Genomic DNA, 26909 nt, shown 5'->3' on the forward strand with positions numbered 1-26909 from the left:
ACCTCTCCTCCATTCAACCTTCAACCCTAACCTCTCCTCCATTCAACCTTCAACCCTAACCTCTCCTCCGTTCAACCTTCAACCCTAACCTCTCCTCCGTTCAACCTTCAACCCTAACCTCTCCTCCGTTCAACCTTCAACCCTAACCTCTCCTCCATTTCAGGAGGCCTCGATACAAAGGGTCCACATTTATTTACGACCTGATCCTCAACGTTATGCTACAGCTAGGTTTGAAACCCTCGCTCACCAAGGAAGCAAACTCTCTGTTTTACAGACCGTGATTATGGTTTGAAATTCATCGACAGTTGGTCATTCCTGGCTGAGTATGATGCCAAAACTATTGGGTTTTACTGATCCCACCAAAGGCTTCTTCCCCCACAGATTCTCATCAGAACAGAATTTGAAACGTGGGACCCTTTCCTTCACCGAGTTCCTACTCTGTAGAACTCACTTCGACAGAGGGTGAGGCGTGCCAGGCCACCTTTAACAGAGTCTTCTTCACTGCTTTAACAGAGTCTTCTTCACTGCTTTAACAGAGTCTTCTTCACTGCTTTAACAGAGTCTTCTTCACTGCTTTAACAGAGTCTTCTTCCCTGTAGAAATGATGTCGACAGACTTCCCAGAGGGAACCAGATATTCAGGGACCAGTTCTTTAACGTGTGGATCACATGCATCAGCCTGCATGAAGCTTTTTGTAACTGCAGCCTGAGACCTTCACCCGCTGACTACAGACATCAGAGTAAAACTTTCTTAAATGCATCCACACTGGAGCTCCTAGCAGAAACGTGAACATCCAGCATGCATTGAACACGGGGAAAGAAATCGGGCCCTGTCACATAGACGGTTACGCAGAAACTGATGGCGTGAGGCAGGCCTCTGAGTTTTGCGGCTGCCGCTTTGACAGGTGTCCCTCCTGCTGTCTGCCTCAGGACACATGTTGAGCAGCGAGAGAGAAGGTGTGCTGCGGTCTGTGCACGCTCTGCAGGTCATGTGGGAGCCCCATTGGTCAGAGAAGAAAATGTCCCATCCAGGGGGGACCAAGTCTCTTGAGAGATGTAACCCCCCCGAGCCTCAGGTGGTCGGACCTGGGCACTCAGGCTGAGGTGCACTGCAGGGCCAGATGAAACTGTGCACTTTGCAGACATCTCTGTACCTCTGTGTAAACTGCAGCTTTCCCTTGGGCCACCCCGAGATTATCTGCAAAGATTTCGATGACCCTGACAAATACTTTGGTTTCTTTAGAGCCGTGGTTTATCCACCACGAGGTGGAACTCTTCTTCCCTGTTCCACCGTCAAGTCATCTGCAGGAAAACTAAAACTCTCTGTGTGGAAATGAATAATCCGGCAGCTCTTTGCAGCCACAGTGATGAGGAGAGAGCACCTTGTTCGACTCTGAGGGATTCATTAACTTTCCCCTGGGGGGGTAAGACTGGACTTTCCAGTGATGTCACAGACTTTATTTACTCACAACAGACACCTGATTGGTCAGAGAGGACCCAGATGTTGGTCTGTGAGGACTCTCAGTGTCTTCTTCACCGACAGACACCAGGTTCTGACCCAAAACGGGTCCGATCCAAAGTGAGTACCGGAGACGTCTCCACAGGTTAGACATCATATGGTCAGGTCTAATTCCACCTTAAATACTGCAGTTAAGGTGGCAGCAGAGTGACAAGCAGCCTGTGTGTGTTTACTTATCTGTTAATAAAGTTAACCTGATCAAACAGAGAGCTCAGGCTGACCTCTGACCCCTCTGAGCAGCCAGTCACAGCAGGCTGGGGGAGGTAAAACATCTGGGTTCAGCCTGACCTGTTCAGAGGTTCCACGATGCAGTTCTGGATCTGACCCGGTCCAAACTGAAGGTGAGTGAGTTCTGATTCGGTGTTTTCTGCCTCCGTCGGTCAGCAGCAGCTGTGACATCATTCAGCCTCAGTAAAGACGTTGTGAGGCGACTCGTGGCTGTTTTTACCTGCCGGGGGGGTTCTGAATGCAGCGTTCCTTTACAGCACCGGGTCTTACAGCACCGGGTCCATCACCAGAACCTGTCCTTTCAGGTGAGCTGGTTCCGGTGGGAGCTTCCTGGAACTCCTCATGTTCCTCCTGCTGATAAAGTTTGAATCTGATCAGTTTCTGATCTCAGCAGGAAGTAGTTTGAGTCTTCATCAGGTGGAACCGGTTAGAACCAGGCAGAACCTGGTGTTCTGATGGCCAGCAGACAACAACACCTGAGGGGGAACCACTGCCTGGAGCAGAGCCTCATCAGCATGAAGGCTCTTTAACCTGCTGATCTCTGATGCTGAGCTCCTGCTTCTGCTCAGAGTTTCAGGTGAAATGTTCTGAGAGCAGCTGGGTCCGTTCCCTGGTTCTGGTCCCGATGATCTCCCAGACAGCAAACCCAGACTGAAACAACATGTAAAGGTTGGAAGTTGATGTCTGACCTGGAATAACAATTAAAGAGCTTCGTTCATGTTGATCCGACGTCAGATCGATCAATAACTGACAGGAATCAATCATTCAGGGTTCCATCAGAATTTAATCTGACCCAACATGGATGTTAATCTGAACTACAGTCAGCCCTTTGGACCAGAACCAGAACACGTTCAATATCCAAACCTCCTGACCCACCAACGAAGCTGCAGTTACAGTGAAACATGGAGGCTAAACAGGTTCTGTTTTATATCTGGTTCTGTGGGTTCTACATATGGTTCTGTGGGTTCTACTTCTGGTTCTGGGGGTTCTACATATGGTTCTGTGGGTTCTACTTCTGGTTCTGTGTGTTTTACATCTGGTTCTGTGTGTTTTACTTCTGGTTCTGTGTGTTTTACATCTGGTTCTGTGGGTTTTATATCTGGTTCAATGGGTTCTACTTCTGGTTCTGTGTGTTTTATACCTGGTTCTGTGTGTTATACTTCTGGTTCTGTGTGCTTTACTTCTGGTTCTGTGGGTTTTACTTCTGGTTCTGTGGGTTTTACTTCTGGTTCTGTGTGTTTTACTTCTGGTTCTGTGGGTTCTACATCTGGTTCTCTGTGTATCACTTCTGGTTCTGTGGGTTTTACTTCTGGTTCTGTGTGTTTTACTTCTGGTTCTGTGGGTTTTATACCTGGTTCTGTGGGTTTTACGTCTGGTTCTGTGGGTTCTACGTCTGGTTCTGTGTGTTTTATATCTGGTTCTGTGGGTTCTACGTATGGTTCTGTGTGTTTTACTTCTGGTTCTGTGTGTTTTATATCTGGTTCTGTGGGTTCTACGTATGGTTCCGTGTGTTTTATACCTGGTTCTGTGTGTTTTACTTCTGGTTCTGTGTGTTTTACGTCTGGTTCTGTGGGTTCTACGTCTGGTTCCGTGTGTTTTACTTCTGGTTCTGTGGGTTTTACTTCTGGTTCAATGGGTTCTACTTCTGGTTCTGTGTGTTTTACATCTGGTTCTGTGTGTTTTACTTCTGGTTCTGTGTGTTTTACATCTGGTTCTGTGGGTTCTACGTCTGGTTCTGTGGGTTTTATATCTGGTTCAATGGGTTCTACTTCTGGTTCTGTGGGTTTTACGTCTGGTTCTGTGTGTTTTACATCTGGTTCTGTGTGTTTTACTTCTGGTTCTGTGTGTTTTACATCTGGTTCTGTGTGTTTTATACCTGGTTCTGTGTGTTATACTTCTGGTTCTGTGTGTTTTATATCTGGTTCAATGGGTTTTACGTCTGGTTCTGTGTGTTTTACTTCTGGTTCTGTATGTTTTATACCTGGTTCTCTGTGTATCACTTCTGGTTCTGTGGGTTTTACTTCTGGTTCTGTGTGTTTTATACCTGGTTCTCTGTGTATCACTTCTGGTTCTGTGGGTTTTACTTCTGGTTCTGTGTGTTTTACTTCTGGTTCTGTGTGTTTTACTTCTGGTTCTGTGGGTTTTCCTTCTGGTTCTGTGGGTTTTACGTCTGGTTCTGTGGGTTCTACGTCTGGTTCTGTGTGTTTTATATCTGGTTCTGTGGGTTCTACGTATGGTTCCGTGTGTTTTATACCTGGTTCTGTGTGTTTCACTTCTGGTTCAATGGGTTTTACGTCTGGTTCTGTGGGTTCTACGTATGGTTCCGTGTGTTTTATACCTGGTTCTCTGTGTATCACTTCTGGTTCTGTGGGTTTTACTTCTGGTTCTGTGTGTTTTATACCTGGTTCTCTGTGTATCACTTCTGGTTCTGTGGGTTTTACTTCTGGTTCTGTGTGTTTTACTTCTGGTTCTGTGGGTTTTATACCTGGTTCTGTGGGTTTTACGTGTGGTTCTGTGGGTTCTACGTATGGTTCCGTGTGTTTTATACCTGGTTCTGTGTGTTTCACTTCTGGTTCTGTGTGTTTTACGTCTGGTTCTGTGGGTTCTCCGTCTGGTTCCGTGTGTTTTATACCTGGTTCTGTGTGTTTTACTTCTGGTTCTGTGTGTTTTACATCTGGTTCTGTGGGTTCTACGTCTGGTTCCGTGTGTTTTATACCTGGTTCTGTGTGTTATACTTCTGGTTCTGTGTGTTTTATATCTGGTTCAATGGGTTTTACGTCTGGTTCTGTGTGTTTTACTTCTGGTTCTGTATGTTTTATACCTGGTTCTCTGTGTATCACTTCTGGTTCTGTGGGTTTTACTTCTGGTTCTGTGTGTTTTATACCTGGTTCTCTGTGTATCACTTCTGGTTCTGTGGGTTTTACTTCTGGTTCTGTGTGTTTTACTTCTGGTTCTGTGTGTTTTACTTCTGGTTCTGTGGGTTTTCCTTCTGGTTCTGTGGGTTTTACGTCTGGTTCTGTGGGTTCTACGTCTGGTTCTGTGTGTTTTATATCTGGTTCTGTGGGTTCTACGTATGGTTCCGTGTGTTTTATACCTGGTTCTGTGTGTTTCACTTCTGGTTCAATGGGTTTTACGTCTGGTTCTGTGGGTTCTACGTATGGTTCCGTGTGTTTTATACCTGGTTCTCTGTGTATCACTTCTGGTTCTGTGGGTTTTACTTCTGGTTCTGTGTGTTTTATACCTGGTTCTCTGTGTATCACTTCTGGTTCTGTGGGTTTTACTTCTGGTTCTGTGTGTTTTACTTCTGGTTCTGTGGGTTTTATACCTGGTTCTGTGGGTTTTACGTGTGGTTCTGTGGGTTCTACGTATGGTTCCGTGTGTTTTATACCTGGTTCTGTGTGTTTCACTTCTGGTTCTGTGTGTTTTACGTCTGGTTCTGTGGGTTCTCCGTCTGGTTCCGTGTGTTTTATACCTGGTTCTGTGTGTTTTACTTCTGGTTCTGTGTGTTTTACGTCTGGTTCTGTGGGTTTTACTTCTGGTTCAATGGGTTTTATATCTGGTTCTGTGTGTTTTGCACCTGGATCTGTGGGTTTTACTTCTGGTTCTGTGTGTTTTACGTCTGGTTCCGTGTGTTTTACTTCTGGTTCAATGTGTTTTACTTCTGGTTCTGTGTGTTTTACGTCTGGTTCTGTGGGTTCTACGTCTGGTTCCGTGTGTTTTACTTCTGGTTCTGTGGGTTTTACTTCTGGTTCAATGGGTTCTACTTCTGGTTCTGTGTGTTTTACATCTGGTTCTGTGTGTTTTACTTCTGGTTCTGTGTGTTTTACATCTGGTTCTGTGGGTTCTACGTCTGGTTCTGTGGGTTTTATATCTGGTTCAATGGGTTCTACTTCTGGTTCTGTGGGTTTTACGTCTGGTTCCGTGTGTTTTACTTCTGGTTCTGTGTGTTTTGCACCTGGATCTGTGGGTTTTACTTCTGGTTCTGTGTGTTTTACATCTGGTTCTGTGGGTTCTACGTCTGGTTCCGTGTGTTTTATACCTGGTTCTGTGTGTTATACTTCTGGTTCTGTGGGTTTTATATCTGGTTCAATGGGTTTTACTTCTGGTTCAATGGGTTTTACGTCTGGTTCTGTGGGTTCTACGTATGGTTCCGTGTGTTTTATACCTGGTTCTCTGTGTATCACTTCTGGTTCTGTGGGTTTTACTTCTGGTTCTGTGTGTTTTATACCTGGTTCTCTGTGTATCACTTCTGGTTCTGTGGGTTTTACTTCTGGTTCTGTGTGTTTTACTTCTGGTTCTGTGGGTTTTATACCTGGTTCTGTGGGTTTTACGTGTGGTTCTGTGGGTTCTACGTATGGTTCCGTGTGTTTTATACCTGGTTCTGTGTGTTTCACTTCTGGTTCTGTGTGTTTTACGTCTGGTTCTGTGGGTTCTCCGTCTGGTTCCGTGTGTTTTATACCTGGTTCTGTGTGTTTTACTTCTGGTTCTGTGTGTTTTACGTCTGGTTCTGTGGGTTTTACTTCTGGTTCAATGGGTTTTATATCTGGTTCTGTGTGTTTTGCACCTGGATCTGTGGGTTTTACTTCTGGTTCTGTGTGTTTTACGTCTGGTTCCGTGTGTTTTACTTCTGGTTCAATGTGTTTTACTTCTGGTTCTGTGTGTTTTACGTCTGGTTCTGTGGGTTCTACGTCTGGTTCCGTGTGTTTTACTTCTGGTTCTGTGGGTTTTACTTCTGGTTCAATGGGTTCTACTTCTGGTTCTGTGTGTTTTACATCTGGTTCTGTGTGTTTTACTTCTGGTTCTGTGTGTTTTACATCTGGTTCTGTGGGTTCTACGTCTGGTTCTGTGGGTTTTATATCTGGTTCAATGGGTTCTACTTCTGGTTCTGTGGGTTTTACGTCTGGTTCCGTGTGTTTTACTTCTGGTTCTGTGTGTTTTGCACCTGGATCTGTGGGTTTTACTTCTGGTTCTGTGTGTTTTACATCTGGTTCTGTGGGTTCTACGTCTGGTTCCGTGTGTTTTATACCTGGTTCTGTGTGTTATACTTCTGGTTCTGTGGGTTTTATATCTGGTTCAATGGGTTTTACTTCTGGTTCTGTGTGTTTTACGTCTGGTTCCGTGTGTTTTACTTCTGGTTCAATGTGTTTTACTTCTGGTTCTGTGTGTTATACTTCTGGTTCTGTGTGTTTTACTTCTGGTTCTGTGGGTTTTACGTCTGGTTCATTGTGTTTTACATCTGGTTCTGTGTGTTTTACTTCTGGTTCTGTGTGTTTTACATCTGGTTCTGTGGGTTCTACGTCTGGTTCCGTGTGTTTTATACCTGGTTCTGTGTGTTATACTTCTGGTTCTGTGTGTTTTATATCTGGTTCAATGGGTTTTACGTCTGGTTCTGTGTGTTTTACTTCTGGTTCTGTATGTTTTATACCTGGTTCTCTGTGTATCACTTCTGGTTCTGTGGGTTTTACTTCTGGTTCTGTGTGTTTTATACCTGGTTCTCTGTGTATCACTTCTGGTTCTGTGTGTTTTACTTCTGGTTCTGTGTGTTTTACTTCTGGTTCTGTGGGTTTTCCTTCTGGTTCTGTGGGTTTTACGTCTGGTTCTGTGGGTTCTACGTCTGGTTCTGTGTGTTTTATATCTGGTTCTGTGGGTTCTACGTATGGTTCCGTGTGTTTTATACCTGGTTCTGTGTGTTTCACTTCTGGTTCAATGGGTTTTACGTCTGGTTCTGTGGGTTCTACGTATGGTTCCGTGTGTTTTATACCTGGTTCTCTGTGTATCACTTCTGGTTCTGTGGGTTTTACTTCTGGTTCTGTGTGTTTTATACCTGGTTCTCTGTGTATCACTTCTGGTTCTGTGGGTTTTACTTCTGGTTCTGTGTGTTTTACTTCTGGTTCTGTGGGTTTTATACCTGGTTCTGTGGGTTTTACGTGTGGTTCTGTGGGTTCTACGTATGGTTCCGTGTGTTTTATACCTGGTTCTGTGTGTTTCACTTCTGGTTCTGTGTGTTTTACGTCTGGTTCTGTGGGTTCTACGTCTGGTTCCGTGTGTTTTATACCTGGTTCTGTGTGTTTTACTTCTGGTTCTGTGTGTTTTACGTCTGGTTCTGTGGGTTCTACGTATGGTTCCGTGTGTTTTATACCTGGTTCTCTGTGTATCACTTCTGGTTCTGTGGGTTTTACTTCTGGTTCTGTGTGTTTTATACCTGGTTCTCTGTGTATCACTTCTGGTTCTGTGGGTTTTACTTCTGGTTCTGTGTGTTTTACTTCTGGTTCTGTGGGTTTTATACCTGGTTCTGTGGGTTTTACGTGTGGTTCTGTGGGTTCTACGTATGGTTCCGTGTGTTTTATACCTGGTTCTGTGTGTTTCACTTCTGGTTCTGTGTGTTTTACGTCTGGTTCTGTGGGTTCTACGTCTGGTTCCGTGTGTTTTATACCTGGTTCTGTGTGTTTTACTTCTGGTTCTGTGTGTTTTACGTCTGGTTCTGTGGGTTTTACTTCTGGTTCAATGGGTTTTATATCTGGTTCTGTGTGTTTTGCACCTGGATCTGTGGGTTTTACTTCTGGTTCTGTGTGTTTTACGTCTGGTTCCGTGTGTTTTACTTCTGGTTCAATGTGTTTTACTTCTGGTTCTGTGTGTTTTCCATCTGGTTCTGTGTGTTTTCCATCTGGTTCCGTGTGTTTTACTTCTGGTTCTGTGTGTTTTACTTCTGGTTCTGTGGGTTTTACGTCTGGTTCTGTGGGTTTTAATTCTGGTTCTGTGGGTTTTCCTTCTGGTTCTGTGGATTTTACTTCTGGTTCTGTGGGTTTTACTTCTGGTTCAGTGGGTTTTACTTCTGGTTCTGTGGGTTTTACTTCTGGTTCAATGGGTTTTACTTCTGGTTCTGTGGGTTTTACGTCTGGTTCTGTGTGTTTTACTTCTGGTTCTGTGTGTTTTACTTCTGGTTCAATGGGTTTTACTTCTGGTTCTGTGGGTTTTACGTCTGGTTCTGTGTGTTTTACTTCTGGTTCTGTGGGTTTTACTTCTGGTTCAATGGGTTTTACTTCTGGTTCTTTGGGTTTTACGTCTGGTTCTGTGTGTTTTACTTCTGGTTCTGTGGGTTTTACTTCTGGTTCAATGGGTTTTCCTTCTGGTTCTGTGTGTTTTACTTCTGGTTCTGTGTGTTTTACTTCTGGTTCTTTGTGTTTTACATCTGGTTCAATTGGTTTTACTTCTGGTTCTGTGGGTTTTACTTCTGGTTCTGTGTGTTTTCCATCTGGTTCTGTGTGTTTTACTTCTGGTTCTGTGGGTTTTACTTCTGGTTCAATGGGTTTTACTTCTGGTTCTGTGGGTTTTACTTCTGGTTCAATGGGTTTTACTTCTGGTTCTGTGGGTTTTACGTCTGGTTCTGTGTGTTTTACTTCTGGTTCTGTGGGTTTTACTTCTGGTTCTGTGTGTTTTACTTCTGGTTCTGTGTGTTTTCCATCTGGTTCCGTGTGTTTTACTTCTGGTTCTTTGTGTTTTACTTCTGGTTCTGTGTGTTTTACTTCTGGTTCTGTGGGTTTTACGTCTGGTTCTGTGGGTTTTACTTCTGGTTCTGTGGGTTTTACTTCTGGTTCTGTGGGTTTTACTTCTGGTTCTGTGTGTTTTCCATCTGGTTCCGTGTGTTTTACTTCTGGTTCTTTGTGTTTTACTTCTGGTTCTGTGTGTTTTACTTCTGGTTCTGTGGGTTTTACTTCTGGTTCTGTGTGTTTTACTTCTGGTTCTTTGTGTTTTACATCTGTTTCAATTGGTTTTACTTCTGGTTCTGTGGGTTTTACTTCTGGTTCTGTGTGTTTTCCATCTGGTTCTGTGTGTTTTACTTCTGGTTCTGTGGGTTTTACGTCTGGTTCTGTGGGTTTTAATTCTGGTTCTATGGGTTTTACTTCTGGTTCTGTGTGTTTTCCATCTGGTTCCGTGTGTTTTACTTCTGGTTCTTTGTGTTTTACTTCTGGTTCTGTGGGTTTTACTTCTGGTTCAATGGGTTTTACTTCTGGTTCTGTGGGTTTTACGTCTGGTTCTGTGTGTTTTACTTCCTGTTCTGTGGGTTTTACTTCTGGTTCTGTGTGTTTTACTTCTGGTTCTGTGTGTTTTCCATCTGGTTCCGTGTGTTTTACTTCTGGTTCTTTGTGTTTTACTTCTGGTTCTGTGTGTTTTACTTCTGGTTCTGTGTGTTTTACATCTGGTTCTGTGGGTTTTACGTCTGGTTCTGTGGGTTTTACTTCTGGTTCTGTGGGTTTTACTTCTGGTTCCGTGTGTTTTACTTCTGGTTCTTTGTGTTTTACTTCTGGTTCAATGGGTTTTCCTTCTGGTTCTGTGGGTTTTACTTCTGGTTCTGTGGGTTTTACTTCTGGTTCAGTGGGTTTTACTTCTGGTTCTGTGGGTTTTACTTCTGGTTCAATGTGTTTTACTTCTGGTTCTGTGGGTTTTACGTCTGGTTCTGTGTGTTTTACTTCTGGTTCTGTGGGTTTTACTTCTGGTTCTGTGGGTTTTACTTCTGGTTCAATGTGTTTTACTTCTGGTTCTGTGGGTTTTACGTCTGGTTCTGTGTGTTTTACTTCTGGTTCTTTGTGTTTTACTTCTGGTTCTGTGTGTTTTACTTCTGGTTCTGTGTGTTTTACTTCTGGTTTTGTGGGTTTTATGTCTGGTTCTGTGGGTTTTAATTCTGGTTCTGTGGGTTTTCCTTCTGGTTCTGTGGGTTTTACTTCTGGTTCTGTGGGTTTTACTTCTGGTTCAGTGGGTTTTACTTCTGGTTCAATGTGTTTTACTTCTGGTTCTGTGGGTTTTACGTCTGGTTCTGTGTGTTTTACTTCTGGTTCAATTGGTTTTACTTCTGGTTCTGTGGGTTTTACTTCTGGTTCTGTGTGTTTTCCATCTGGTTCTGTGTGTTTTACTTCTGGTTCTGTGTGTTTTACTTCTGGTTCTGTGGGTTTTACGTCTGGTTCTGTGGGTTTTAATTCTGGTTCTATGGGTTTTACTTCTGGTTCTGTGGGTTTTACTTCTGGTTCAATGGGTTTTACTTCTGGTTCTGTGGGTTTTACTTCTGGTTCAATTGGTTTTACTTCTGGTTCTGTGGGTTTTACTTCTGGTTCTGTGTGTTTTCCATCTGGTTCTGTGTGTTTTACTTCTGGTTCTGTGTGTTTTACTTCTGGTTCTGTGGGTTTTACGTCTGGTTCTGTGGGTTTTAATTCTGGTTCTATGGGTTTTACTTCTGGTTCTGTGGGTTTTACTTCTGGTTCTGTGGGTTTTACTTCTGGTTCTGTGGGTTTTCCTTCTGGTTCCGTGTGTTTTACTTCTGGTTCTGTGGGTTTTACTTCTGGTTCTGTGGGTTTTCCTTCTGGTTCTGTGTGTTTTACTTCTGGTTCTGTGGGTTTTACTTCTGGTTCAATGGGTTTTCCATCTGGTTCTGTGTGTTTTACTTCTGGTTCTGTGGGTTTTACTTCTGGTTCTGTGCGTTTTACTTCTGGTTCTGTGGGTTTTACTTCTGGTTCTGTCTGTTTTCCATCTGGTTCCGTGTGTTTTACTTCTGGTTCTTTGTGTTTTACTTCTGGTTCTGTGGGTTTTACTTCTGGTTCTGTGAGTTTTACTTCTGGTTCTGTGGTTTTTTTTTCTGGTTCAATGGGTTTTACTTCTGGTTCTGTGGGTTTTACTTCTGGTTCAATGGGTTTTACTTCTGGTTCTGTGGGTTTTCCTTCTGGTTCTGTGTGTTTTACTTCTGGTTCTTTGTGTTTTACTTCTGGTTCTGTGGGTTTTACGTCTGGTTCTGTGGGTTTTACTTCTGGTTCTATGGGTTTTACTTCTGGTTCTGTGGGTTTTACTTCTGGTTCAATGGGTTTTACTTCTGGTTCTGTGGGTTTTACTTCTGGTTCAGTGGGTTTTACTTCTGGTTCTGTGTGTTTTCCTTCTGGTTCCGTGTGTTTTACTTCTGGTTCTTTGTGTTTTACTTCTGGTTCTGTGTGTTTTACTTCTGGTTCTGTGTGTTTTCCATCTGGTTCTGTGTGTTTTACTTCTGGTTCTGTGTGTTTTCCTTCTGGTTCTGTGGGTTTTACTTCTGGTTCAATGGGTTTTACTTCTGGTTCTGTGGGTTTTCCTTCTGGTTCTGTGTGTTTTACTTCTGGTTCTGTGGGTTTTACTTCTGGTTCTGTGGGTTTTACTTCTGGTTCTGAGTGTTTTACTTCTGGTTCAATGGGTTTTACTTCTGGTTCTGTGGGTTTTCCTTCTGGTTCTGTGTGTTTTACTTCTGGTTCTGTGGGTTTTATTTCTGGTTCTGTGTGTTTTACTTCTGGTTCCGTGTGTTTTACTTCTGGTTCTTTGTGTTTTACTTCTGGTTCTGTGTGTTTTACTTCTGGTTCTGTGTGTTTTACTTCTGGTTCTGTGGGTTTTACTTCTGGTTCAATGGGTTTTACTTCTGGTTCCGTGTGTTTTACTTCTGGTTCTGTGGGTTTTACTTCTGGTTCAATGGGTTTTACTTCTGGTTCTGTTGGTTTTCCTTCTGGTTCTGTGTGTTTTACTTCTGGTTCTGTGTGTTTTACTTCTGGTTCTGTGTGTTTTACGTCTGGTTCTGTGGGTTTTACTTCTGGTTCCGTGTGTTTTACTTCTGGTTCTGTGGGTTTTACTTCTGGTTCAGTGGGTTTTACTTCTGGTTCTGTGGGTTTTACTTCTGGTTCTGTGTGTTTTACTTCTGGTTCTGTGGGTTTTACTTCTGGTTCAATGGGTTTTACTTCTGGTTCTGTGGGTTTTACTTCTGGTTCTGTGGGTTTTACTTCTGGTTCAATGGGTTTTACTTCTGGTTCTGTTGGTTTTCCTTCTGGTTCTGTGTGTTTTACTTCTGGTTCTGTGGGTTTTACTTCTGGTTCAATGGGTTTTACTTCTGGTTCTGTTGGTTTTCCTTCTGGTTCTGTGTGTTTTACTTCTGGTTCTGTGGGTTTTACTTCTGGTTCAATTGGTTTTACTTCTGGTTCTGTGGGTTTTACTTCTGGTTCTGTGTGTTTTACTTCTGGTTCTGTTGGTTTTACTTCTGGTTCTGTGGGTTTTACTTCTGGTTCTGTGTGTTTTACTTCTGGTTCTTTGTGTTTTACTTCTGGTTCTGTGGGTTTTACTTCTGGTTCTGTGGGTTTTACTTCTGGTTCTGTGTGTTTTACTTCTGGTTCTGTTGGTTTTACTTCTGGTTCTGTGGGTTTTACTTCTGGTTCTGTGGGTTTTACTTCTGGTTCTGTGGGTTTTACTTCTGGTTCTGTTGGTTTTCCTTCTGGTTCAATGGGTTTTACTTCTGGTTCTGTGGGTTTTACTTCTGGTTCTGTGGGTTTTACTTCTGTTTCAATGGGTTTTACTTCTGGTTCTGTGGGTTTTACTTCTGGTTCTGTTGGTTTTCCTTCTGGTTCTGTGTGTTTTACTTCTGGTTCTGTGGGTTTTACTTCTGGTTCAATGGGTTTTACTTCTGGTTCTGTTGGTTTTCCTTCTGGTTCTGTGTGTTTTACTTCTGGTTCTGTGGGTTTTACTTCTGGTTCAATGGGTTTTACTTCTGGTTCTGTGGGTTTTACTTCTGGTTCTGTGTGTTTTACTTCTGGTTCTGTGGGTTTTACTTCTGGTTCAATGGGTTTTACTTCTGGTTCTGTGGGTTTTACTTCTGGTTCTGTGGGTTTTACTTCTGGTTCTGTGTGTTTTACTTCTGGTTCTGTTGGTTTTCCTTCTGGCTCTGTGTGTTTTCCTTCTGGTTCCGTGTGTTTTACTTCTGGTTCTTTTTGTTTTACTTCTGGTTCTGTGTGTTTTCCTTCTGGTTCTTTGTGTTTTACTTCTGGTTCTGTGTGTTTTACTTCTGGTTCTGTTGGTTTTACTTCTGGTTCTGTGTGTTTTACTTCTGGTTCTGTGGGTTTTACTTCTGGTTCAATGGGTTTTACTTCTGGTTCTGTGGGTTTTACTTCTGGTTCAATGGGTTTTACTTCTGGTTCTGTTGGTTTTCCTTCTGGTTCTGTGTGTTTTACTTCTGGTTCTGTGGGTTTTACTTCTGGTTCAATGAGTTCTACTTCTGGTTCTGTTGGTTTTCCTTCTGGTTCTGTGTGTTTTACTTCTGGTTCTGTGGGTTTTACTTCTGGTTCAATGGGTTTTACTTCTGGTTCTGTGGGTTTTACTTCTGGTTCTGTGTGTTTTACTTCTGGTTCTGTGGGTTTTACTTCTGGTTCAATGGGTTTTACTTCTGGTTCTGTTGGTTTTCCTTCTGGTTCTGTGGGTTCTACATCTGGTTCTGTGTGTTTTCCTTCTGGTTCTTTGTGTTTTACTTCTGGTTCTGTGGGTTTTCCTTCTGGTTCTGTGGGTTTTACTTCTGGTTCTGTGTGTTTTACTTCTGGTTCTGTGGGTTTTACTTCTGGTTCTGTGGGTTCTACATCTGGTTCTGTGTGTTTTATACCTGGTTCTGTGTGTTTTACTTCCGGTTCTGTGTGTTTTACTTCTGGTTCTTTTTGTTTTACTTCTGGTTCTGTGTGTTTTACTTCCGGTTCTGTGGGTTTTACTTCCGGTTCTGTGTGTTTTACTTCCTGTTCTGTGGGTTTTATACCCGGTTCTGATCAGCCAACAGGTCGGAGTATAATGATGGAGATAAATCAGAAGCACGATCACCGACTGTTTGTGTTTGTTTTCCAGACCTTTCCAGACCTTTCCAGACCTTTCCAGACTTTTCCAGACTTTTCCAGACCTTTCCAGACCTTTCCAGACCTTTCCAGACCTTTCCTTCCGGCCTGCAGCATGGACCTCCTGACCGCTCAGCTGACACAGGTGAGTCACAGCGGACACCAGCTCCGCCCCTTTAGTCTGTTACCGTGGTTACACTGTCTCTTGTTCTGCAGTCTTCCTCCGTGTCTCTTCCCCGCTCAGCTGAAGTTTCTGATGAAGAAGAGGAGGTGGGAGGAAGGCAGGGGGTGGAGCTAAGGTTTGTGACGTTAGAGGAGGAGCAGGAGGCGGGGCCTATGTGTGACATCAGAGCGCTGGTGCTGAGGTATTGCCATGGTTACAGAAGAGGCTGTGGGCTGTGTGTGTGCGCAGTCGTCATGGTGACCGCAGGTAAACACACTCACATTCATCAATCGATTGAATTGATCAGTTTGATCATGTGATCAGAGAGTTTCTCCCTCAGCTTTCCTATTGGCCTTTGCTGTCTTCAGTGGGCGGTACCACTGCTCCCTGCTGGGGGGGCTCGGGCAGGGGGAGGAACAGCAGGGGGGCGGGGCCAACTCACCTGCAGAGGGAGGGGCGGGGCCTTACCTGGGAGAGCTGCGGGAGATGATGAGGAGGCTGCTGCAGGATGAAGATATCCACAACACGGTGAGGTAAGAAGATCACATGACCGCTACATCACGCCGTCTCCATGACGATGGCACCTGAGAACAGGTATCAGGATATCAGGTCGCCCTGTTCCATCAGCGGTTTTATGGATCAGTCCGGACCTTTCCGCCCAGCTGACAGTTTAGGACCAGGCGGAACCGTTGTTCTTTGTTCTTTGAGTGCTGTGATTGGTCGAGTTTGACGGACAGGTGTGTTTGTGGTCAGCCGGGTCAGCAGAGCGGACCATCCTCCAGGCTCCTCAGAGGGAACAGCTCTGGCCTCAGAGATCCTGCGGCGCTTCAGGCTGCTGCAGATGGACCACACCTGGACCGAGTCTCTGTACGCCACGCTGCAGTTCCCCAGCAGGTACGAGTCAGAGTGGTGGCACCAGGTGAATAACAGGGCTGTGAGCAGGAGCCGAAGCCAAAGGGGAGCCGCTTTAAGGTGTAATACCACACATGGCCACTAGATGCTGCTCAAAACATCTAAAAAGCTTGATCATCTCTCATGAGTCCACAGTTTCCCTGAAACTCATCAAAGTGTCACTGGTTAGATTCCCTCCTTCTGATGAGTGTGTTACCAGCATCCTGAGCTGTAAGTTAAAGGCTAGAGAAAAGAAAATGGACGAACCAACAATAAACGGGAGAAAACTGGTTTCCAGCCACAGATATGGCAGCTGTCCCTACAAGGTCAAGCTGTCCCTACAAGGTCAAGCTGTCCCTACAAGGTCAAGCTGTCCCCGATAAGGTCAAGCTTTCCCTAAAAGGTCAAGCTGTCCCCTACAAGGTCAAGCTGTCCCCTACAAGGTCAAGCTGTCCCTACAAAGTCAAGCTGTCCCCTACAAGGTCAAGCTGTCCCTACAAAGTCAAGCTGTCCCTACAAGGTCAAGCTGTCCCTACAAAGTCAAGCTGTCCCTGCAAGGTCAAGCTGTCCCTACAAGGTCAAGCTGTCCCTACATGGTCAAGCTGTCCCCTCCAAGGTCAAGCTGTCCCTACAAGGTCAAGCTGTCCCTACAAGGTCAAGCTGTCCCTACAAGGTCAAGCTGTCCCCTACAAGGTCAAGCTGTCCCTACAAGGTCAAGCTGTCCCTACAAGGTCAAGCTGTCCCCTACAAGATCAAACTGTCCCCTCCAAGGTCAAGCTGTCCCTACAAGGTCAAGCTGTCCCCTACAAGGTCAAGCTGTCCCTACAAGGTCAAGCTGTCCCTACAAGGTCATGCTGTCCCCTACAAGGTCAAGCTGTCCCCTACAAGGTCAAGCTGTCCCCTACAAGGTCAGGCTGTACCCTAAAAGGTCAAGCTTTCCCTAAAAGGTCAAGCTGTCCCCTACAAGGTCAAGCTGTCCCTACAAGGTCAAGCTGTCCCTACAAGGTTAAGCTGTCCCTACAAGGTCAAGCTGTCCCTACAAGGTCAAGCTGTCCCTACAAGGTCAAGCTGTCCCTACAAGGTCAAGCTGTCCCCTACAAGGTTAAGCTGTCCCCGATAAGGTCAAGCTTTCCCTAAAAGGTCAAGCTGTCCCCTACAAGGTCAAGCTGTCCCTACAAGGTCAAGCTGCCCCTACAAGGTTAAGCTGTCCCTACAAGGTCAAGCTGTCCCTACAAGGTCAAGCTGTCCCTACAAGGTCAAGCTGTCCCCTACAAGGTCAAGCTGTCCCTACAAGGTCAAGCTGTCCCTACAAGGTCAAGCTGTCCCCTACAAGGTCAAGCTGTCCCTACAAGGTCAAGCTGTCCCTACAAGGTCAAGCTGTCCCTACAAGGTCAAGCTGTCCCCTACAAGGTCAAGCTGTCCCCTACAAGGTCAAGCTGTCCCCTACAAGGTCAAGCTGTCCCTACAAGGTCAAGCTGTCCCCTACAAGGTCAAGCTGTCCCTACAAGGTCAAGCTGTCCCTACAAGGTCAAGCTGTCCCTACAAGGTCAAACTGTCCCCTTCAAGGTCAAGCTGTCCCCTACAAGGTCAAACTGTCCCCTACAAGGTCAAACTCTCCCCTACAAGGTCAAGCTGTCCCTACAAGGTCAAGCTGTCCCCTACAAGGTCAAACTGTCCCCTACAAGGTTAAGCTGTCCCCTACAAGGTCAAGCTGTCCCCTACAAGGTCAAACTGTCCCCTACAAGGTCAAGCTGTCCCTACAAGGTCAAGCTGTCCCTACAAGGTCAAGCTGTCCCCTACAAGGTCAAACTGTCCCCTACAAGGTCAAACTCTCCCCTACAAGGTCAAGCTGTCCCTATAAGGTCAAGCTGTCCCCTACAAGGTCAAACTGTCCCCTACAAGGTTAAGCTGTCCCCTACAAGGTCAAGCTGTCCCCTACAAGGTCAAGCTGTCCCCTACAAGGTCAAGCTGTCCCTACAAGGTCAAGCTGTCCCTACAAGGTCAAGCTGTCCCCTACAAGGTCAAGCTGTCCCCTACAAGGTCAAACTCTCCCCTACAAGGTCAAGCTGTCCCCTACAAGGTCAAGCTGTCCCCTACAAGGTCAAGCTGTCCCCTACAAGGTCAAGCTGTCCCTACAAGGTCAAGCTGTCCCTACAAGGTCAAGCTGTCCCCTACAAGGTCAAGCTGTCCCCTACAAGGTCAAACTCTCCCCTACAAGGTCAAGCTGTCCCCTACAAGGTCAAGCTGTCCCCTACAAGGTCAAACTGTCCCCTACAAGGTCAAACTCTCCCCTACAAGGTCAAGCTGTCCCCTACAAGGTCAAACTCTCCCCTACAAGGTCAAACTCTCCCCTACAAGGTCAAGCTGTCCCCTACAAGGTCAAACTCTCCCCTACAAGGTCAAACTCTCCCCTACAAGGTCAAGCTGTCCCTATAAGGTCAAGCTGTCCCCTACAAGGTCAAGCTGTCCCTACAAGGGGACCTGAAAGCTTCTCCTTCCAGCTCCTCTTCACCAAACGGACCGGAGCAGCGCCCTCATTACTGCTGACGAAGCCCCGATCCGTCCATCTCTGATCCAACTCAGCATCACTGAGAACCAGATAATGAGAACATTAACTAACTGAAATGTTACTGTTAAGACATGAGTTACAGAGTGCACAGATCAGCCAAACACCAACCAATCAGCAGCTAGTTTAACAGCAACAGATGGCAGCAGGTTACTCTGAAAATGTCCCGTCTGTTCGCAGGGCTCAGAGGAGCTCCCTGCACCTCGTGGACTCTGCCGGTCTGGTCTCAGAGCAGATTCCTCTGAACCCGTCTGACTTCTGCCCGTTCAGCGCCACGGGAAACTACACGGTGAGGCAGCCGGACGGGAGTGTTTGTCACCACGGTAACCACAGCTCCAGTTACCTTCACCTGTTTCTCTGCAGGGGGGCGTGGTTTACGCCAACTACGGCCGCCCAGAGGATTTTAACTTGCTGAGGAGTTTGGGCGTGTCCGCGGTTGGTCATGTGGTGGTGATGCGTGTTGGGGGCGGGGTCAGTTTTGCTGAGAAGGTCTGGTTGGCTGAGAGGAACGGTGCAGGCGGAGCTTTGATCTACCCCGATCCTGCTGACCTGCCACAGGACCCCCGCCGCCTCGGACTGAACTCGCACACCGCCGTGTCTGAACATGTAACGCTCACACATCAACACACATGAACCGCAACTCTGTGCTTCCAGCCAATCAGCTTCTCCCTCTGCAGGTGCACCTTGGGTCAGGTGACCCCTTCACTCCCGGCTTTCCCTCCTTCAATCACACAAAGTTCCCTCCCATCCAGTCCTCTGGCCTGCCGCTGATCCCGGCGCTACCCATCACCGCCACCGTGGCCGCCAAGTTGCTCAGGTGAGCCCCGCCCCCTCAGGTTACCTGCCGAGGTGTACGGGACCTCACAGTGTTCCCCTGCGTCTCAGCCAGCTGTCAGGTCCGTCCTGTCCTCCATCTTGGCGCGGTCGGCTGCCGTACGTCCGCTGCGTGCTCGGTCCGGAGTTCAGCTCCGGGCGCAGAGTCCAGATGGCGGTCCACAACGTGATGACGCCGGTCCTGCTCAACAACATCTTCTCCTCCCTGGAGGGCCGCGTGGAGCCAGGTACGCCCTGACAGCAACCTCAGGTGAGTGTGCTGTTTGTCTGCAGGAGGTAAACCGCAGTGTCTCCCCGCCAGACCAGTACATCATACTGGGAGCCCAGAGGGACTCGCTGGGCCCGGGCGCGGTTAAGTCCGGAGTTGGAACGGCGATCCTGCTGGAGCTGGCCCGAACCTTCGCAGCCATGGCGAGGAAGGGTAAGACCCGAGCCTCGCCAGGAGCAGGTGGTAATCCAACATATTTCAGTGCAGTAACCAGTCGGCCCCTCAGGTTTCAGTCCCAGACGCAGTTTGCTGTTTGTCAGCTGGGACGCTGGAGATTTCGGGAACGTTGGAGCGACCGAATGGCTCGAGGTGTGTTCAAAGACTCCTGAAATGAAAGCGCTGTTGCAACAGTCTGACCTCTGACCTCTGCTCGCAGGGTTACCTGTCCATGCTCCACCTGAAGGCGGTGGCTTACTTCAGTCTGGATCAGACCATCATGGGTAACACTGGGCTCTCAGCCAATCACAGCTCGTGTTTTTATGCCGGCCAATCACACATGAGCACGGTTAAGAAAACACCTGTCTGTCCGTCCACAGGAGATGACGTCCTGTCGGCCTACACCAGTCCTCTGCTGGTCGACCTGCTGGACGCTGCCATCAAACAGGTGAAGGTGGTCCTGAGCTCTGCCCTCCACACCTGGAGAACGTCTTTATTTATTATAAATATCTAAAAAGCCTCTTTTATTTTGTGCTGTAGGTGGAACATCCTAAACATGCAGGTCAGACCATCTACAGCCAGGCTGAGCGAGAAGGAGGCAGCTGGAGGATGTGAGGAAACAAACCCAGACATGCTCATTTACCGCAAAGAGCTCAGGTGGGATTCACCTGACAGACCGCTGAGATGCTGCTCTGTGTCTCCCCAGAATGAAGCCTCTGTATCTGAACAGCGGCGCCTACAGCTTCACTGCGTTTGCAGGAGTTCCAGCCATGGAGCTCAGATTCACTGAGGTAGGCCTCACCTGACATGGCTGCTGACACCATGTGGGGGGAGTTATTATACCACACCATCATGTCCCATGTTGTCCTGCTGCTGTGTTAAGTCACTTCCTGTTATATCACCATGTGTGACATCATGGTAGCATGTCACACTGGTTTATCATGCGTGGTCTCATGTGCTGTTCCATCCTGTCATACTATGTCATGTCACCTCACATCACCTGTTGTATCGTGTCACTTTACGTGATGTAATGTCTGATTTTGACTCTTGATCTCCTGTGATGTCATGTGATCTCCTGTGATGTCATGTGATCTCCTGTGATGTCATGTGATGTCATGTGATGTCTTGTGATGTCATGTGATGTCTTGTGATGTCATGTGATCTCCTGTGATGTCTTGTGATGTCATGTGATGTCATGTGATGTCATGACTTCCAGCTGACAGCCATTTTGTAATGTTTCACCGGCTTTTCACTAACATGAGTCTCTGTTTGCCGGATCACGTGTGCGTTCAGGAGCGAGCGTACCCGTTCGTCAACACGCCTTATGACAGCGTCTCCCGCCTCCAGGAAGTCCTTGGTGGTCGTCTGGGGGTCACTGGGCGAAGCGCCGGGGAGCTCGTTGGGGAGATGGTGCTGCGATTGGTCCACGACCACATCCTGCCCCTACGCATCACCTCCTACGCACAGACGGTGCTGCAGCTCAGCGCCCAGCTCAACAAGCACTCCGCCGAGCTGCAGGTAACTGTGACACTCTGACCACAACCGGTGTTCAACCGCCATGATGTCACATCCGTCTGTCTGTGTGCGTTCAGTCCAGAGGTCTGTCGCCTCAGTGGCTGTTCAGCGCCCGGGGAGATTACAGCCGAGCGGCCGAGACGCTGCAGAGGGCCATCGACTACAGCGACCTGCACGACCCGACCACCGCGCGCTTCTACAACACCCGCATCATGAAGGTAAGGGTACTACAGGGTACTACAGGGTACTACAGGGTACTACAGGGTACTGCAGTGTACTGCAGGGTACTATAGGGTACTACAGGGTACTACAAGGTACTGCAGGGTACTACAGGGTACTACAGCACCCGCATCATGAAGGTAAGGGTACTACAGGGTACTACAGGGTACTACAGGGTACTATAGGGTACTACAGGGTACTACAAGGTACTGCAGGGTACTACAGGGTACTACAGCACCTGTATCATGAAGGTAAGGGTACTACAGGGTACTATAGGGTACTACAGGGTACTACAAGATACTGCAGGGTACTACAGGGTACTACAGCACCTGCATCATGAAGGTAAGGGTACTACAGGGTACTACAGGGTACTACAGGGTACTATAGGGTACTACAGGGTACTACAAGGTACTGCAGGGTACTACAGGGTACTACAGCACCTGTATCATGAAGGTAAGGGTACTACAGGGTACTATAGGGTACTACAGGGTACTACAAGATACTGCAGGGTACTACAGGGTACTACATGGTACTACAGGGTACTGCAGGGTACTACAGCACCTGTATCATGAAGGTAAGGGTACTACAGGGTACTACAGGGTACTACAGGGTACTGCAGGGTACTACAGCACTTGTATCATGAAGGTTAGGGTACTACAAGGTACTGCAGGGTACTGCAGGGTACTACAGCACCTGTATCATGAAGGTAAGGGTACTACAGGGTACTACAGGGTACTACAGCACCTGTATCATGAAGGTAAGGGTACTACAGGGTACTACAGGGTACTGCAGGGTACTACAGCACCTGTATCATGAAGGTAAGGGTACTACAAGATACTGCAGGGTACTGCAGGGTACTACAGCACCTGTATCATGAAGGTAAGGGTACTACAGGGTACTACAGGGTACTACAGCACCTGTATCATGAAGGTAAGGGTACTACAGGGTACTATAGGGTACTACGGGGTACTACAAGGTACTGCAGGGTACTACAAGGTACTGCAGGGTACTACAGGGTACTATATGGTACTACAGGGTACTGCAGGGTACTACAGCACCTGTATCATGAAGGTAAGGGTACTACAGGGTACTATAGGGTACTACGGGGTACTACAAGGTACTGCAGGGTACTACAGGGTACTACATGGTACTACAGGGTACTGCAGGGTACTACAGCACCTGTATCATGAAGGTAAGGGTACTACAGGGTACTATAGGGTACTACGGGGTACTACAAGGTACTGCAGGGTACTACAGGGTACTACATGGTACTACAGGGTACTGCAGGGTACTACAGCACCTGTATCATGAAGGTAAGGGTACTACAGGGTACTATAGGGTACTACAGGGTACTACAAGGTACTGCAGGGTACTACAAGGTACTGCAGGGTACTACAGGGTACTATATGGTACTACAGGGTACTATAGGGTACTACAGGGTACTACAAGGTACTGCAGGGTACTACAAGGTACTGCAGGGTACTACAGGGTACTATATGGTACTACAGGGTACTGCAGGGTACTACAGCACATGTATCATGAAGGTAAGGGTACTACAGGGTACTACAAGGTACTGCAGGGTACTACAGGGTACTACATGGTACTACAAGGTACTGCAGGGTACTACAGCACCTGCATCATGAAGGTAAGGGTGCAACAGGGTACTATAGGGTACTACAGGGTACTACAAGGTACTACAGGGTACTACAGCACCTGTATCATGAAGGTAAGGGTACTACAGGGTACTACAGAACCTGCATCATGAAGGTAAGGGTACTAAAGGGTACTACAGGGTACTACAAGGTACTACAGGGTACTACAGGGTACTACAGGGTACTACAGCACCTGCATCATGAAGGTAAGGGTACTACAGGGTACTACAGCACCTGTATCATGAAGGTAAGGGTACTACAGGGTACTACAACACCCGCATCATGAAGGTAAGGGTACTACAGGGTACTACAGGGTACTACAAGGTACTGCAGGGTACTACAGGGTGCTACAAGGTACTGCAGGGTACTACAGCACCTGCATCATGAAGGTAAGGGTACTGCAGGGTACCACAGCACCCGCATCATGAAGGTAAGGGTACTAAAGGGTACTACAGCACCCGCATCATGAAGGTAAGGGTACTACAGGGTACTACAGCACCTGCATCATGAAGGTAAGGGTACTACAGGGTACTACAAGGTACTGCAGGGTACTACAGGGTACTACAGCACCCGCATCATGAAGGTAAGGGTACTAAAGGGTACTACAGGGTACTACAAGGTACTGCAGGGTACTACAGGGTACTACAGGGTACTACAGGGTACTGCAGGGTACTACAGCACCTGTATCATGAAGGTAAGGGTACTACAGGGTACTACAGGGTACTACAGCGTACTACAAGGTACTGCAGAGTACTACAGGGTACTATAGGGTACTACAAGGTACTACAGCACCTGCATCATGAAGGTAAGGGTACTACAGGGTAGTACAGGGTACTACAGCACCTGCATCCTGAAGGTAAGGGTACTACAGGGTACTACAGCACCCTCATCATGAAGGTAAAGGTACTACAGGGTACTACAGCACCTGCATCATGAAGGTAAGGGTACTACAGGGTACTACAGCACCCGCATCATGAAGGTAAGGGTACTAAATGGTACTACAGCACCCGCATCATGAAGGTAAGGGTACTACAGGGTACTACAGGGTACTACAGCACCCGCATCATGAAGGTAAGGGTACTACAGGGTACTACAGCACCTGCATCATGAGGGTAAGGGTACTACAGGGTACTACAGCACCCTCATCATGAAGGTAAAGGTACTACAGGGTACTACAGCACCTGCATCATGAAGGTAAGGGTACTACAGGGTACTACAGCACCCGCATCATGAAGGTAAGGGTACTAAATGGTACTACAGCACCCGCATCATGAAGGTAAGGGTACTACAGGGTACTACAGGGTACTACAGCACCCGCATCATGAAGGTAAGGGTACTACAGGGTACTACAGCACCCGCATCATGAAGGTAAGGGTACTACAGGGTACTACAGCACCTGCATCATGAAGGTAAGGGTACTACAGGGTACTACAGGGTACTACAGCACCCGCATCATGAAGGTAAGGGTACTACAGGGTACTACAGCACCTGCATCATGAAGGTAAGGGTACTACAGGGTACTACAGCACCCGCATCATGAAGGTAAGGGTACTACAGGGTACTACAGGGTACTACAGGGTACTACAGCACCCGCATCATGAAGGTAAGGGTACTACAGGGTACTACAGCACCTGCATCATGAAGGTAAGGGTACTACAGGGTACTACAGCACCCGCATCATGAAGGTAAGGGTACTACAGGGTACTACAGGGTACTACAGCACCCGCATCATGAAGGTAAGGGTACTACAGGGTACTACAGGGTACTACAGCACCTGCATCATGAAGGTAAGGGTACTACAGGGTACTACAGGGTACTATAAGGTACTACAGGGTACTACAGCACCTGCATCATGAAGGTAAGGGTACTACAGGGTACTACTGCACCTGCATCATGAAGGTAAGGGTACTACAGGGTACTACAGGGTACTACAGGGTACTACTGCACCTGCATCATGAAGGTAAGGGTACTACAGGGTACTATAGGGTACTACAGCACCTGCATCATGAAGGTAAGGGTACTACAGGGTACTACTGCACCTGCATCATGAAGGTAAGGGTACTACATGGTACTATAGGGTACTACAGCACCTGCATCATGAAGGTAAGGGTACTACAGGGTACTACTGCACCTGCATCATGAAGGTAAGGGTACTACAGGGTACTACAGGGTACTACTGCACCTGCATCATGAAGGTAAGGGTACTACAGGGTACTACAGGGTACTACAGGGTACTACAGCACCTGCATCATGAAGGTAAGGGTACTACATGGTACTACAGGGTACTACAGGGTACTACTGCACCTGCATCATGAAGGTAAGGGTACTACAGGGTACTACAGGGTACTACAGGGTACTACAGCACCCGCATCATGAAGTTATCAGAGTACTGTGTGTTTCCTTAGGTGGAGTACTACTTCCTGTCTCAGTACGTGTCAGTCATGGAGACGCCGTTCCGTCATGTGATCCACGGCCGTGGAAACCACACTCTGAGCGCGCTCACTGAGCACCTGGCCCTGCTGACCTCTGACCCCGGAAGGTTCAACGAGAGTCGTTTCAGACGACAGCTGGCTCTGTTCACCTGGACGCTGCAGGGCGCCGCCAACGCTCTCAGAGGAGACGTGTGGAGCATCCACACACACACACACTGACGTGCACACACACACACACACTGACGTGCACACACACACACTGACGTGCACACACACACTGACGTGCAAACACTGACGTGCAGACACACACACTGACGTGCACACACTGACTTGCACACACACACTGACGTGCACACACTGACGTGCACACACACACACACACACTGACGTGCACAGCACACACACTGACGTGCACACACACACACTGACGTGCACACACACACTGACGTGCACAGCACAAACACACTGACGTGCACACACACACACACTGACGTGCACACACACACACTGACGTGCACACACTGACGTGCACACACACACTGACGTGCACACACTGACGTGCACACACACACACTGACGTGCAAACACTGACTTGCACACACACACTGACGTGCACACACTGACGTGCACACACACACACACACACTGACGTGCACACACACACTGACGTGCACACACTGACGTGCACACACACACACTGACGTGCACACACTGACTTGCACACACACACTGACGTGCACACACTGACGTGCACACACACACACACACACTGACGTGCACACACACACTGACTCGCACACACTGACGTGCACACACACACACTGACGTGCACACACTGACTTGCACACACACACTGACGTGCACACACTGACGTGCACACACACACACACACACTGACGTGCACACACACACACTGACGTGCACACACTGACGTGCACACACACACTGACGTGCACACACTGACGTGCACACACACACACTGACGTGCACACACTGACTTGCACACACACACTGACGTGCACACACTGACGTGCACACACACACACACACACTGACGTGCACACACTGACGTGCACACACACACTGACGTGCACACACTGACGTGCACACACACACACTGACGTGCACACACTGACTTGCACACACACACTGACGTGCACACACACACACACACACTGACGTACACACACACACACTGACGTGCACAAACACACTGACGTGCACAGCACACACACACTGACGTGCACACACACACACACTGACGTGCACACACTGACTTGCACACACACACTGACGTGCACACACTGACGTGCACAGCACACACACTGACGTGCACAGACTGACGTGCACAGCACACACACTGACGTGCACACACTGACGTGCACACACACACTGACGTGCACACACTGACGTGCACAGCACAAACACACTGACGTGCACAGCACACACACACTGACGTGCACACACACACACTGACGTGCACACACACACACACACACAGGAGTCTTCTCCTCACACCTTACTGGAGTTAAAGACGCTGAGGTCTCGGTTCCTGATTCCACAGAACCCCTCCAGGTGCTGACGGGTCAGAACTGTTCTGGAGGCCCGGCCAGAGAGTGTTTTAATGTTGTGGCTCACTGGTGGAACCAGGGTCAGGGTGGAGGTAACCCGGACTCCCTCTGTGGTTCTTCTGGTTCAGCCATGAGAAAATAATCAGCTGAGATGCTCTCTGTTAACATCTGTTTCAGAATGTTTGAAGCTGTTTGTTTTCTGTACAGATGTTTTATACACATGTTGGATCTCATTAAAGCTGGTTAAATGCTCTGAAA

General features: G+C 47.4%; 1 protein-coding gene across 5 annotated transcripts; it reads left to right on the plus strand.

The window, feature by feature from the left end:
• The first annotated feature begins 1749 nt into the window (after positions 1-1749).
• On the plus strand, positions 1750-26909 carry tfr2 (transferrin receptor 2). Of its 5 annotated transcripts, XM_072376102.1 has the most exons (20): positions 2634-2663; positions 14398-14529; positions 14601-14814; positions 14888-15080; positions 15301-15441; positions 18185-18293; positions 18368-18610; positions 18682-18821; positions 18890-19065; positions 19140-19259; positions 19333-19415; positions 19483-19546; positions 19643-19710; positions 19803-19873; positions 19969-20053; positions 20556-20780; positions 20855-20995; positions 25054-25280; positions 25449-25504; positions 26261-26909. In XM_072376102.1, exons 1-19 carry the CDS (start codon positions 2649-2651, stop codon positions 25465-25467), a joined length of 2466 nt encoding a protein of 821 aa, XP_072232203.1. In that variant the 5' UTR covers positions 2634-2648; the 3' UTR covers positions 25468-25504; positions 26261-26909. The 5 variants fall into 5 exon arrangements, with proteins under 5 accessions (XP_072232206.1, XP_072232207.1, XP_072232204.1 ...); XM_072376105.1 differs by lacking the exons at positions 2634-2663; positions 25449-25504; positions 26261-26909 and adding an exon at positions 1750-1859 and having other exon boundaries at positions 14408-14529; positions 25054-25401; XM_072376106.1 differs by lacking the exons at positions 2634-2663; positions 25449-25504; positions 26261-26909 and adding an exon at positions 1750-1859 and having other exon boundaries at positions 14438-14529; positions 25054-25401.

This window comes from Leuresthes tenuis, unplaced genomic scaffold (assembly GCF_036924035.1).
Source record: "Leuresthes tenuis unplaced genomic scaffold, fLeuTen1.0.hap1 SCAF_22, whole genome shotgun sequence".
NCBI lineage: Eukaryota > Metazoa > Chordata > Actinopteri > Atheriniformes > Atherinopsidae > Leuresthes > Leuresthes tenuis.